Source organism: Osmia bicornis, chromosome 16 (assembly GCF_907164935.1).
Source record: "Osmia bicornis bicornis chromosome 16, iOsmBic2.1, whole genome shotgun sequence".
Classification (NCBI taxonomy): domain Eukaryota; kingdom Metazoa; phylum Arthropoda; class Insecta; order Hymenoptera; family Megachilidae; genus Osmia; species Osmia bicornis.
In genome coordinates, this window is record NC_060231.1 from 3144612 (window position 1) to 3157892 (window position 13281).

At 37.2% G+C, this 13281-nt stretch overlaps 4 protein-coding genes and 1 long non-coding RNA gene across 7 annotated transcripts; 2 read left to right on the forward strand and 3 right to left on the reverse strand.

Annotated features, from left to right (window-relative positions):
• Positions 1–7: 7 nt before the first annotated feature.
• Positions 8–2604, reverse strand: LOC114879751 (probable enoyl-CoA hydratase, mitochondrial). Its single transcript, XM_029194994.2, has 7 exons — positions 2350–2604; positions 1492–1698; positions 1009–1133; positions 740–944; positions 397–516; positions 250–317; positions 8–190 (listed from the first exon to the last, which is right to left on the reverse strand). Exons 1-7 carry the CDS (start codon positions 2444–2446, stop codon positions 125–127), a joined length of 888 nt encoding a protein of 295 aa, XP_029050827.1. The 5' UTR covers positions 2447–2604; the 3' UTR covers positions 8–124.
• Positions 2605–2990: 386 nt separating this feature from the next.
• LOC114879753 lies at positions 2991–5413 on the forward strand. The gene is made up of 5 exons (XM_029195000.2): positions 2991–3175; positions 3868–4073; positions 4193–4440; positions 4521–4666; positions 4797–5413. Exons 2-5 carry the CDS (start codon positions 4001–4003, stop codon positions 4933–4935), a joined length of 606 nt encoding a protein of 201 aa, XP_029050833.1. The 5' UTR covers positions 2991–3175; positions 3868–4000; the 3' UTR covers positions 4936–5413.
• On the reverse strand, positions 4340–4889 carry LOC114879755. 2 transcript variants are annotated; one of them, XR_003789974.2, is made up of 3 exons: positions 4715–4889; positions 4513–4620; positions 4340–4432 (listed from the first exon to the last, which is right to left on the reverse strand). It is a non-coding gene; the product is annotated as an uncharacterized LOC114879755 (long non-coding RNA). The 2 variants fall into 2 exon arrangements; XR_003789973.2 differs by having other exon boundaries at positions 4707–4889.
• Positions 5414–5649: 236 nt separating the features above from the next.
• Positions 5650–9123, forward strand: LOC114879764 (myo-inositol 2-dehydrogenase-like). The gene is made up of 4 exons (XM_029195010.2): positions 5650–6132; positions 6271–6513; positions 6886–7267; positions 7794–9123. The coding sequence occupies exons 1-4, from the start codon at positions 6050–6052 to the stop codon at positions 8250–8252; spliced, it is 1167 nt and encodes a 388-aa protein (XP_029050843.1). The 5' UTR covers positions 5650–6049; the 3' UTR covers positions 8253–9123.
• On the reverse strand, positions 8429–12397 carry LOC114879763 (protein DDI1 homolog 2). 2 transcript variants are annotated; one of them, XM_029195006.2, is made up of 6 exons: positions 11856–12397; positions 11177–11398; positions 10854–11108; positions 10210–10515; positions 9990–10136; positions 8429–9422 (listed from the first exon to the last, which is right to left on the reverse strand). In XM_029195006.2, exons 1-6 carry the CDS (start codon positions 12115–12117, stop codon positions 9208–9210), a joined length of 1407 nt encoding a protein of 468 aa, XP_029050839.1. In that variant the 5' UTR covers positions 12118–12397; the 3' UTR covers positions 8429–9207. The 2 variants fall into 2 exon arrangements, with proteins under 2 accessions (XP_029050839.1, XP_029050842.1); XM_029195009.2 differs by having other exon boundaries at positions 11802–11945.
• Between the last annotated feature and the right edge of the window lie 884 nt (positions 12398–13281).

Consider the following 13281-nt stretch of genomic DNA (forward strand, 5'->3'; position numbering starts at 1 on the left):
CTTTCGCTTTTCTTGAAAAACATATTTTATTAAAACATGTCTCATCTTGATAACAGATATAGAAAATATAAAAAATAAGTATCATTTTGTAATATCCTAAGTTAACAGTTGATCATCTCTTTTTTTATTCGTTTGTGAATTTCGGAGGGCGTTTCTCAACGAATGCCGTCATTCCCTCTTTTCTATCAGTCTGAAATTTTAATTTTACATCATTCATTTGCAAAATTACATTTTTAAAGAATCTCTTACCGTTGCGAATGTACCATGGAACATTCTCTTCTCAAAGTGAAGTCCTTCTTTCAAAGTGGTTTCATAAGCTACAACAAAATCATGTTAATTCAAACTCAAAACAATATTAATAATTCAAAAATAATGAGGTGGAAAACAAAATATTACCGGTATTAACACATTCTTTAGCCATGGCGACAGTTATCTGCGAATGAGAAGCAATTTTCTCAGCTAATTTAATAGCTTCAGCAACAAGTTGACCAGCTGGTATGACTTTACTAACTAGACCTATGATTTCAAATATTTATACAAGGATAAATCTATTTTTCTGATATGTATAACTTTATGAATTTATTTTAACCCTTTCGCTGCCACGGTGGTCCCATGGGAACGGCGCTTGTCTTTTCATTTGGGCCATTCTTTGCCATTATAAAATTTTTAATATGAAATTTGTTGCCCACCGTTGCAAGTTAAAAAATTCGCGTGGCAGCGAAAGGGTTAATAAACAAACCATTTTTCTCAGCTTCTTCAGCAGTGATTTGATTCCCTGTGAGTACCATTTCCATCGCCTTGCTTTTGCCGATGGCTCTTGTCAGTCTTTGAGTGCCACCCGCACCAGGTATCGTACCGATAGCAATTTCCGGTTGGCCAAATTTCGCTTTGTCTCCGGCGTAAATGATATCGCACATCATTGCCAATTCGCAACCACCTCCCAACTGAATACAAAAATCTGTGATTATTACATACATTTTGAAGAATCTTTTTAATTCTTCAACTTACAGCATAGCCGTTTACTGCGGCGATTACAGGTTTGATTGCCTTAGAAACTCCATCCCAACTGGTCAAGAAATTTCCCTTAATCGTTTGCGAGTAAGTCTGGTTCTGCATTTCTTTAATATCAGCGCCTGGATGGACATAATTGAATTTAATAAAATTTTATAAAAAATTTCTAAAAATTGCAATAAAAAAAAAAAAAAAAAACAGTTTGTAAGAATGGATTCGAACCCTGCATTTTTAGATTACGAGTCAAGCGTTTTACCACGGAGCTAACCGTTTGTATATTGAGTTTGTCATACTTCGCAATATAAATAGTAACTAACTGTAATTGTTAATATCTTTTAAACAATTAGCCGTCTGCCTACAAAACGGGATATAGGCGTGTTCAGCTCGACGAGCTCTACAAGCTGGCAAAGTTTCTTTAATAAGTGAGCGTAACACTTGGGTGATTCCCCTTAATTTATAAATACATTAGGTGTATCTTACCAGCAGCAAATGCTTTTTCGCTGCCGGTAAGGACGATAGCGCCGATGCCATCATTATTATCAAATTTTGATACAGCATCAGTTACTTCAGTCATCAATTTATCACAAAGAGCGTTCAACGCTTTTGGTCTGTTCAAGGTGACAAGACCCACGTTCTTCTTCTCACCGACAGTCTCGACCTTGATGTACTCATAGTTTGAAACCTGACCTGTAAAATTCAAATTTTATAATCAACATTTTTCTTTATAATTAGGAAGGCGCGATGACTTGCACAAATAATACGCAAGTTACATAATAATTTCAAAAAGAAATTATCCAGGGCCGGCCCTGGGCCTAGGCAGATTAGGCGGCCGTAGGGTCCCCCAAGGTGCAGGGCCCCAATAAGATGATTTTGCGTCTAAGAATGAAAGAAGAGTAATGTTTACTTGAATATTAAACTAAATTAGTTATACTAGCTTTAATGTTAATTTTATAAATTTTATTTGAGGTACTTTTTTTTATGTCATATATGTGAAGGGCCCCGTCTAGGACCCCCGAAATCTCAGGGCCGGCCCTACAAGTTTCTGATATTAATTATTTAAAAAAAAAAGAAAATTCATATCTTCTTACTAATAAGCTGAATGTAATGGATACTGTTTCCTGTATTTAAAAAAAATTTCTAAAACAAGTTTTTCTACTGGTAATACATTATTACAATATTTTTCATATACATATATTCCAATGTCAAAAATAAAAGAATATCTAACAAAACCACATCAAAATCACAGATTACTTGTTGTAAAGTCACCAACAGTATAAACATTATTCTTTCAATTCTTCCTTACATTATTATCAGTCAATTTCTTTCCATGATACTTACAACAATAAAATTTCACATTCGATGCAAAGTATTGCGGTTTTCTACCAATTTGCAAGCTTTTGGTGAAAAGAATCTGGCCAACGCGTGTGGTTGCCATGATGCCAAATTAATTTGTGGGATTGATACCAATAAAAATGTTCCCCTAAATGGATCTTGGTCGAAGAACGATCAACGAGTTCACGAAGAACCGATAAAATCAGCCGCTTACCAATCACTGTGTGAAGCAGAAAAACATGAACCTTTCCACGCGTTCACTGGAAGCAGTGGCGTACCCAGACATCCTTGAACCCTGTTCCTTTTAACAATTGCATCAAATTTCATATAACCTAGAAACTGTATCATTTTGTTTAAAAGACGTTCAATCAATTAAACATACTTCTCATCAAACGCCTCCTGGGTGTGAAAATGATTTCGCAAACATGCGGAGTTTCATAAAATGGTTACGCGTGACGTAACACGAGGAAAACATGTTTACTTTCCAAGCAACTCCACTATTTTAACATTTTTGCGCCATCGAACGGAAGTCGCTGAAACGTGGATGACATAACCTGTGGATCGATAGATAAATGAAAGATTAAAATGAAAAATAAAGGATGAACAGATTACTAAATAATCAGAAATGTACAAGTTCAAAAATTTCCATTACAGAAATTGAGAAAAATTTCCATTACAGAATATTTTGATTGGCTCCCTGCAATGTATGTGAATTTTGGGGATCAATGACATCCATGATCCTGAATGTATGCAACCAGAATAGGACCTCGCCATCAACATAAGATAATCCTAAAACAAAAGCCAAATTTAGAAAAGATCTCCATTTATATCAGTGAGCATTTGAAATTTTAAATATTTTGAGTTAAAGAAAAAAAATCAAATAGAGTACAATTTTGAAATATACAGGACTCGTGTAACACCCGGAAATGGGGGGTTGCTGGGGTGATTCTGAACAACTTTTCCCTTTACCAAAATGTTGTTTGAAGCTTCGTTTTTGAATTATTAACGAAAAACGCTGGCCAATCAGAGCGCGCGCTCAGTCACGGAGCGTTGGGTTTGAACCGCGCTCGGTCGTGAACAAACACATTGGCGCAGCGTGGGTTTCGAGGGAAGCGTGGGATAATTGTTACATCGTTTTAAATTAACAACAATGTGGAATTATTCGTTATTCATGAATAATAGTTGCCGATTTCTTATATTCAATTTCTATTTTATTTCATATTACAAGAAGGTTAATTTAAAACGTTTGTTCTCGACCGAGCGCGGTTCAGAGCCAACACTCCCGAAGTTGACCGCGCGCTCTGATTGGCCAGTGTTTTTCTTTAATAACTCAAAAACGAAGCTTCAACCGACATTTTGGTAAAGGAAAAAGTTATTCAGAATCACCCCAGGAACCCCCCATTTCTGGGTGTTACGCAAGTTCTGGGACACCCTGTAATAATATTAATAATAAATGAAATACAATTAAAAATAAAAAAAGACCAAATATATTTCCCTTACTCGACATTTATGAATAAAATATAGGCCCAAACAGAATTGGTGCTATGAGAATGTTAGAGGACTGATGTCAAAGTGGGGACCAGTCTGGAACAGGTAACTGGAGGGACTCGGTTCATGAACTTGAATTCACCGTCAGTTCACGGACGTTCGTCTGGCAATGTTCTACGTCATGCGATTACCGCTACACGCTTTACTGTTCTTCACTTTTGCGCTGGAACAGCGTTTGGCGGGTAAAAAATGATTAATTTTACAATACAATATACGTTTAAAAGATCCTACATTTTTTCAATACTTCCAAAAATGGATCCCTGTATTTCTCAATTATTCTAAACATTTTCTATCATCTTAGAAGAAATTTGGCTGCAGGATTTGTCCATGGACATGGAAATAGGAGCGTCTACTGAAGGATATGATCAAGTTTCACTACATTGCGGGGCTGAGAAGATGACAGTGAATCTGAAAACGTCAGAAAATTTCACAGGAGTAATCTACACTCAAGGTAGTTTCTATTCAAGACAGGCTCCTTGTTTTTTAGATCCAGCTCACGGTGGGAATTTCACTCTGAACATTCCCTTTGATCAATGCGACACTGAAAATGTAAATAGTTCATAGTTATTAAAAAAGACAATTAGAAGATAAAGTAGAAATAATGTACTAAAAATAGCTTACTATTACAGTTTCATGATAAGTACAAAAACACCCTAGTCATCCAGCACGATGATGAGTTAATTACACCAGGTGACGCAGCTTTTGTTTTGGAATGTGATTTCTCCAAGCCTACAGATGTAACAGTATCAACAGAACTGAACGAACCAGATAAGGGGTAACTAGTTAATTTCAACTTTTAATCAACATCATCTTACGCAATTACATGAGTATTTTATGCCTGCTTTGTATTTAATTCCATGTTCCTGATTGTGTTATCTGACGATTCTTCGCGTTGGTATTGGCAGACTAGTAAGATCCAGTATATCCTTGGTGGACGCCGACCCGGCCAGAGACAAGACAAAGAGAACAGCCTGCGTGAAGAGCGACACGAGCGAAGTCGTTTTCGTTCCTAATTCAATCCTGAAGTTAAACGATGAGCTGTAAATCATTGCCCAATATAATGTTATATGGGAATTACAATAAGGAACTATATATACACTTCTTAACCCTTTCACTGCCAGTGTGGTCCCATGGGACCTCTTCGTTTGGGCCATGGTGGTCACTGGTGACCATTAAGAAAAATGTGCTATTGGCAAGATTGTAGCTTTATTTTAATATATTTAGCAGTTCTTTGCCATTATAAAATTTTTCATATGAAATTTCTGGCCCACTGCAAGTTCAAAAATTCGCCTGGCAGCGAAAGGGTAGGTAAGAAGTGGTTCATTGGATTTTAGCTAATTTTCCATCTGTTACATTCATGATAAAACAAGGTCCAAATTCCAGTAATGGAATTCCATGATCCGCTGTTGACTCAAACCGCACTGGCGACGATTCGTTTGAACGATACGCGATACGATGCCCTGATAACCTTCTATTGTAAGAACACATTAGAAACGACCCCTTTACATAATACTTTATGAGACTGAATCATTTTTGTACATTAATTTAATAATAAATTTTGTAATAAATGGAATGACTGTATTTTAATAATTTTCTGAAAATTTTTTAGACCTTACCTCTAAGTTAATTAATTAATTATAATGAATAAATAAATGAATTAATCTAAGTTAATAAATGTGTTTTACATGAATAATTTATACAGATATTGAGACACATTTTCTACATAAATAATCTCTAGAAAAAGCATAGAAAGCAAAGTTTTATCGATGGAAGTTTTAATTCGCAACTGATAAGGGGATTAACCGAATAAAACCAGTTTTGTACAAATTATTCGGGTGATTTCTGATCCGGTCAGAGGACTAAGAGGTCAGACGATATCTAGATTAAGAAGAAAATAGATTATTGGTTGTTATTTGCAATTCTTTACCCCAAAGTTTTCTTAGTTTCAATGTTTATCGTTTGAAAAAACAAAAATCTTTCGCGAGTTGTAATTTACGTCATCTTTAATCTCTCAAAGTCTCTCCCCCACCTCGACGACTGATCACATTTATTTGTATAAGAACCCTAATAGCCGGTCAGTGTCTCGCAGGGCACCAAGTGTGGCGAATCACATTGCATACCGGCTTCTCGTGAATTATTTGAAGAAAACTTGAGAACCATGGCAACAGCGAAGTTCAAAGAGGCATCGCCGTACACGAAACCGCAACCCGCGCCACCTCCACAGGACTATCTTCATCAAAAGTGAGTGTTTCCCATGAGTTTCCATCTTCATTGGTGAACGTTTCTTCGTTTCCTTTGAAAAGATGAAGTAATTCTTCAACATTCCCTGTCTCCTTTATTCCTCTGCTTCCCCTGAAAATAATTGAAATGTTATTACAGATACCTGGAGGATATTACATTGAAAAATGAAGCACGCCATAAGATAATAAAGCTAGCCTTGTTCGGTGTGGGCAGAGCTGGGACCATTCATCTTTCCAACGTCGTTGCAAATCAACGTGTAAAGTTGCTTTACATAATAGACGACGTCGAGTCCAAATGGGAGGCTATCAGACAGCATTGGCACCTGGACGACGTTACCTTCTTGAACAGTAAACAGTCGGACAAAGTATTCAGTGATCCTAAGTAAGTAGATCAATTTTTGTTTCATGAACTAGTCAGAAAATTTGGAAATAGTGGTATGATAGTTACAAACCAGGGGTATCTTTCTTCATTTTATAGTACCAAATTTTTTGAAAACGTTTCATAACAATTCTGTTAGTACTGAATTTATGGTCAACCTGTGCCCAATATATTTGAGCATAATAAATTCAATTAACACTATATATATATAGAAAAACTTAAATAATTTATTTTAAAACATATGTTGCATTTTTAATAGAATACTAATTCCTTCCACTCTTCAGTTCCAAAAATCCATATATGCTATACCTATTTTGACGGATGTGAGTCCGGAAATCTATTGTTAACAACTGACCATTATCCTTGGTTGCACAGCATAGATGCAGTTATTGTCGCCTCGCCTACATACACTCATGAGACTATTGTGAGGAAAGCTTTAGAAGCGAAGAAAGCCGTCTTCTGTGAGAAACCAGTGGCCGAGGATCGCGTTAATACGATGAAATGTTACGAGACTGCCAAGAAGGTCGGTAAACCGTTGTTCAGCGCCTTCAACAGACGTTTCGATCCCAGCTACTCGTCCGTCAGGGAGAGGGTCAGGAAAGGAGAAGTTGGACATGTACACACCATTAAATCTGTCTCCCGGGACTCTCCTCTTCCTAGCTTGGATTACTTGAAAATGTCTGGTGGTATATTTCATGACTGCATGGTCCATGATCTGGATATAATCACCTGGGTTCTTGGAGAATATCCGGTCAAGGTAAGTTCATTTTTCAGAGCCTCAACTAGAAAAAAAGAAGATAAATGTAGATAGGTTGTTAATTAGTTCCTTGGGAACTCTAGATAAACTTACACTAATTTATTTATAATTCTTAAAATTAGTTCAAATTAGATTAAAGTGTATACAGGGTGTCTCATAACTCCTGTAACACCCGGAAATGGGAGGTTCTGAACAACTTTTTCCTTCACCAAAATGTTGATCAAAGCTTCGTTTTTGAATTATTAACGAAAAACACATGTAACATTTATCACACGCTTCCGTTGATACCCACGCTGTACCAATGCATTTGTTCACGACCGAGCGCGGTTCAGAGCCAACACTCGAGAGCGTTGGCTCTGAACCGCGCTCGGTCGTGAACAAACGCATTGGCACAGAGTTCGACAAATGTTACATCGTCTTAAATTAAAAACAACGTGAAGCACCCTCTATAGTTTCTTTACCAATTAAACGCAAAGTTCTCAATACTTTGTGTTAATTGCTGTTTCATAAAAATACTTTGTTGCAGGTTGCCGTCCAAGCCACTGCAAACATTCCAGAAATCAAACAGATAGGCGACTTCGACACAGTGGCGGTTTCTTTGTACTTCCCTTCAGGTACATTAGGGATGATTGACTTATCAAGAAACAGTAATTACGGATACGATCAGCGTCTTGAAGTGTTCGGTCCCAAGGGTATGATCAAAGCGGACAACGAACAACCGATTCACTGCGTCAACACCCAATACGGTCTTCAAGGACCCAATAGTTCTCCAATTTGGTACTCGTTCCCCAGTCGATTCATGAACGGTTATCGCAGGGAACTGGACCACTTCGTCGACGTTGTACTCGGCAGGGACGAATCGTCTGTCTTAGCTAAAGAGACTCTAGCTGTTTCCAAACTTGCCACCGCCTGCGAGGAATCTGCTCGTAGCGGAAAAATGGTTGAAATTAAGTGGGCTGTAAACGAGTTGCCCGAGGTTGTATAAAGAAATAGCGAATTTATGATATTGAAAATTCAATTATTCCATTATCAATTTTTGTTTAGGAAAAAGAATAGAAATCTGCAGAGTCTGCAGTTTCAAATTCCTTTCACTTCCTATTTTGTTTTGTTTTTTAAAACGCAATTGCGACAAGGAAGAACTTTTGAGAAACTTAGGTGAGATCATGTTGTTACACTTCTTTTATCGATATAATAAAGAAAATACAGAAAAATACCATATACCTTAAATAAATAGTAATGATACAAAACTCACAATGATTCATCTGTTTGTAAACTTGATTGAACTGTATAAAGAAAATAATAGAAGTTTCTATAAGTTGCTTGTATCTTATTTTGTAAAGAAACAGAGATTTTAGATTCTTTAAGTCATGATTGCAGCATTATTAGATGGTTTTATTCATTAAAATGCTGGAGGAACTAAGTTTGGTCGCAAAAGAAACATTTTACTTTTACATTATTCATTTTTTCATTTTTAAAAGAACCTTCGCTCCCATTTACCTTCACGAAAATAATAAGCTGCTCAGTTAAATTAAAACATTCTTTTAATTCACCATTTATTGCCCTTAAAATTATGTACTGCGATAATTATGGTTTAAATAGCATAGATTTTTTTTTACTTTATAAATTCTTCATACGTAGCAAAAAAAGGAAAGATATGCACAGCAATTGTATAGCTCTTTTATAGTAGTCCTTGTTTAAAATGAAGGTTGCGTTTATAGCTGCTCGATGAAATTAAATCTGAAATTTCATGCTGCTATCGAGCAACGAGCATGCTTGCCTGAGCGTCGTTTGGTCGTTTTAGTGCATCAAATGTACAATTATTATCGTTGATATTAAAAATTGCTACCAAAAATCAAGTACAAATCTTTCTCCTTCTCCCCCCAAAATTTACTGCACAGACACAGAAACATTCACAATTTCTTTTTCATTCTTCTATTACTTTAAAGTCTTATGGATTTTGTGAACAACGAGTCGGTCGCCTTCGCTTTATCCCCGTTAAATTTCCGTAATTCTGCGATAACTTGTACTCTGTTGAAACCCAGGGATTCGATTTCCTTCACCGTCTCTTCTGTAAATGGATCGTGGGCAAAAACTGTCGTTTCTATTGCGCCTATTCTACTCGATGTTCCGCTCGCATTAATGCTTGCTTGATCCTCTAAAAGGTACATAAAGAAGGACATTCTTTCTGCTTTTAATAAAATACAAGATGTACGTTGACAGTCCAGGCAAATCAAAGGATTTGTTTTAACCAGTGGCGGCTCGTAGTTAAATTAATCAGAAAATTTTTAATCTTTGTTTTAAAAAACCCGCCACTGCGGGAGCGGCATCGCTCTCTCCTGCGCAGCCTCGCGCGCAGTTTCCTATATGCGCATGCGCACACGGTCAGACACCGCGCCGCTCAAACTGTGAAGCGCACAATTCCATACAAAGATTTTTCTATCTTTTTCATAATCTAGATCTAGGGGGATGGCTGCTACTGACATTAAACTTAAAAATTATATATTGTACAAGTATAAAGAAAGAATTAAAGGAAAAAGGACTCATTACATTAAATAGGGGGTGCTGCAATTCCACAGTGCCTATATGCGAGCCGCCTCTGGTTTTAACTGGACTTCCTTGGAGCGAGGAAAAATATAAATAATTAAAATTACGGGAGCTTTTCAGTAATAGGTATTTGATAGGAATTAAGAAGGCAGGATAGCCTGGACAGATACTTACTTACCGTTCTGCCGACGCTGTTTCTTTACATCTCTAGCAGAGTCTTCCTCTGACCTTTGAGGACCCTTTTTGTCCCCTTTTTTATCATCTTCTATGTCATACATACTCATGTCGCTGTAACCACTTAACCTGAGCCATTCTGGCAACTCACCTATGGTAAAAAATACATTGTAAATCTCCCAAATTAAATATTTGATGACAATGAGTTTAAAAATGAAATTGACCTTCTGCTAAAAATGGTGTTTCAGCACCAGTGGTACCAATTGTGAGCACATTTGTTTTTAGGTCTATGCAGCATTGATGCCTTTTTAACATATCTAAGCCAAGCAACATGTCCATGCTTTGTTCAGCAAGGACAGTGAACGAAGTTGTTAAATGATCATTTCCAATTTGAATTTGTACCATGTGTATACGTCCAATAATTCGTTGGGTTCCAACGCCATGGGCTATTCCAGCCCACCTTGAATCAACTAATCGCATCAGGTGGCATCTCTCTGCACACGCATCGGACATTATGGTCGACTGTGCACCTAATTAATAACAAACCATTTTATTACATGGCATATCCGTGAAAGTATTAAGGATTATTTTAAAATATAAAATCATTGCACATGCGAGCGCACAGGTTTTAATATCTAAATTTAAACTGCTCCCTCCATGAAGAATCATAACACAAAGGATGACTTTGAAAATGCAGGAATTTAAAAATAGACGTTCACCAACCAAAGGCAGCCAAACAGAATATTTAAAAATAAACCTGTCTCTGTTTCAACATATTCGCGATTTAAAGTATTTGCAACGCGCATTTGCGCGCTGATCGCATTTTTCCAACTATTTATAAATGTGAATAAGGACAACCGCTGTGTACCTGTATCGATGAAGGCTTTAACTGGAAATCCGTTAACCTTACAATTAATATATAACATAACAACCGATCCGAATGTTTCAGGATTGTATTCCATTGCAGCTTCCATGTTGGCCTCGATGTTTTTCTGTCTAATATCTTCAGCAATGAATCTTTGTGCCTCTGTGTCAAAAGGATCAGCGTTCATCATTCTCAGTCTCTGTGCCTCTCGTTCTTCTCTGAACTTAATCTGTTCTTTGAGCACGGTGGAAAATGTCTCTGCGAATCAGAAATTAGTATCTCGTAGGAAATGTTCGTAGTTTTGAAATGAAGCTAAGCGAACTCACCCAGGTTTCCAGAAATTACGGCACTAGCCAGCTCGGGGTTATTTTGACTAAGCAATGCTAATTGATCGGGATTAGCTAAAACCATCTGTCTTATTATCTCCGGATCATCCTCCTTACTAGGATTCTGTATTCTCGCCAAAGCACTGGCCGAAGGATCTGGCTGCCGGCTACTACTCGGCGCTCCTGGGACTCTGATGGTACTGAAGTCCAACATTGGAATAGCTAAAGTAATGTATCTTGGAATTTAATACATTCTCATTTATTTTCTTACTGTGCGAAGTTCATCTTTTAAATAAATCATCAACTAAGCACATCGCGGTGGACTATCGTTAAACTAAACATAATCACATTACAAATCTGTGCTAAGCTATTACACATTTCTTTGAAACCAATATGCGTTGATTGTAAAAAGGAACGTAACAGAGACAAAACCTATTCGAACAAAAGAAAAATAATTTGGGGTAAACTGAATATAGTGAAACACAGGGAACATGCTCGGTTCTAGTCAGTTGAAATTAATTCATTGGAAGTGTGGGTGATGGAATTGTTGAGCTTGTACGACAAGAACTGATCGAGAAACGTAACAATACAGAAGAAAAACGTAAATCGAAGCCGAAAAGCTAACCTCACGACCCGCCTCGATTGCCACTTTAAATAATGGTGCTGTATTGAAGCTGACCTCCATTAAAGGGGTGAAGGTTCAAGTCGGCCCCGCTCTGATGCATGTGCTGCAAAATAACCACGTCACCTTCCTGGATGCCGTGATCTTTCAGCGACTTCTTGTCGTCCATCAGCGGTAGACCGTTAAACGCGATCATCATCTCGTGGGTTGGAACGTTGCATTCGATCTCGCAGAGAGCTTTGAAACTGGACAGTTCCATGTCCTCGATCACGTCCAGGACGAAGATGTCGTCGCTGAGCGTGGTTACCGTTACCTTCATTTTGTTTACCGTCGGTCCCTGGAGCACGGATGATCGAATGAGAACAGCAGAAACGGTTCGGTAGCACTATGGGTCTCTGAGTATTGCTAAATTTCACGGATGAATTTTTGCCGCTCCCCTCGCGCACGGCCTGACCGTACGAAGAGCGGCTCCTGGATGTAAACAACAACCCAGCTCAGCGAAAATATTAGTTAGCCTCAAGGTTTCACCTGAAGGCCACTTATATCGCTTCGAGAGATCGAGGGATATGCCGCAGTCGACTGACGATTTTTTCTGCTCCGAGGCGCCAGTTTCAACTTTGATTCGAACACGTCATCGTGTATTCTGCTACTGCGCAGGAACAGTAATCTGTTTTTCGTTTTTCCTTTTGAAATATAAAAATATTCATTGTAGATTTTATTACCTGCTAAGTAACTCGTTGAATATTTATGTTTCAGAACGTGGAGATAAAAAAATACATTTCAGTTTTTAAGAAATTGATTAAATTAAAAACAAAGTACTAAAATAAAAATAGAAAAAAACATTTTGAACCTCTGTTTTAGCTCCAAGGGTAATGCAGAATGTTAATAGATATTCTTACCGACAGGGTGCACTACTAGTAACTTTTTGTGGCGGCCGGCGTTGAGGTCGATAAGGAAGAGCATATCGATAAAGAAGAAATCGCCAGCCCCAACTTAGTCATTTTCGCTCATCATTTATTTTTATAAACAAAATTCAAATACTTTTATTTTAACATTTATAAATCTCAATTCAAATAAATAATTATAATTAATTCTACAAAAGCATTAAAACTTTAATATGGTATCTTCTCTAATTTAATTTCCATATTTCAAACAATATGTAAATATTTCTAAACTCTGAATACTTCACAGATGTTGAAATACTTGTACAACAATAGAAGTTAAACAACATGAGCAATCTTATTAAATTATAATAGCACTGAGGAGGGAGGAAAATTGACATATTTCAATATCAGTAATCACCAGTACCCCATACACACAAAATCTGGGAATTAAACGCTCTATTCAAAATGTTCAAATCAATGAAACGATATCTTTCATCTCCATTATTGGTCAATGGAACGTGCTTTGACCATTCAATGCATTCAATGCAAAAAAAAGCAGCTTGTGCCACCGATAATTTCCTACTACCTAAGGAAATTAT

Excerpts from the sequence above, each read along its gene's own strand:
- LOC114879753 (XM_029195000.2), top strand. The coding sequence starts at position 4,001 with ATGTTCTACGTCATGCGATTACCGCTACACGCTTTACTGTTCTTCACT. Across the intron at positions 4,074-4,192 it reads GCTGGAACAGCGTTTGGCGG|AAGAAATTTGGCTGCAGGAT; the intron begins GTAAAAAATGAT and ends CTATCATCTTAG. Across the intron at positions 4,441-4,520 it reads ATCAATGCGACACTGAAAAT|TTTCATGATAAGTACAAAAA; the intron begins GTAAATAGTTCA and ends TTACTATTACAG.
- LOC114879763 (XM_029195006.2), bottom strand. The coding sequence starts at position 12,117 with ATGAAGGTAACGGTAACCACGCTCAGCGACGACATCTTCGTCCTGGAC. Across the intron at positions 10,516-10,853 it reads TAAAGCCTTCATCGATACAG|GTGCACAGTCGACCATAATG; the intron begins GTACACAGCGGT and ends GTTATTAATTAG. Across the intron at positions 10,137-10,209 it reads AACACCATTTTTAGCAGAAG|GTGAGTTGCCAGAATGGCTC; the intron begins GTCAATTTCATT and ends TTTTTACCATAG.
- LOC114879751 (XM_029194994.2), bottom strand. The coding sequence starts at position 2,446 with ATGGCAACCACACGCGTTGGCCAGATTCTTTTCACCAAAAGCTTGCAA. Across the intron at positions 1,699-2,349 it reads GAATGTGAAATTTTATTGTT|GTCAGGTTTCAAACTATGAG; the intron begins GTAAGTATCATG and ends TGAATTTTACAG. Across the intron at positions 191-249 it reads TCCATGGTACATTCGCAACG|ACTGATAGAAAAGAGGGAAT; the intron begins GTAAGAGATTCT and ends TTAAAATTTCAG.
- LOC114879764 (XM_029195010.2), top strand. The coding sequence starts at position 6,050 with ATGGCAACAGCGAAGTTCAAAGAGGCATCGCCGTACACGAAACCGCAA. Across the intron at positions 6,133-6,270 it reads CAGGACTATCTTCATCAAAA|ATACCTGGAGGATATTACAT; the intron begins GTGAGTGTTTCC and ends ATGTTATTACAG. Across the intron at positions 7,268-7,793 it reads TTGGAGAATATCCGGTCAAG|GTTGCCGTCCAAGCCACTGC; the intron begins GTAAGTTCATTT and ends ACTTTGTTGCAG.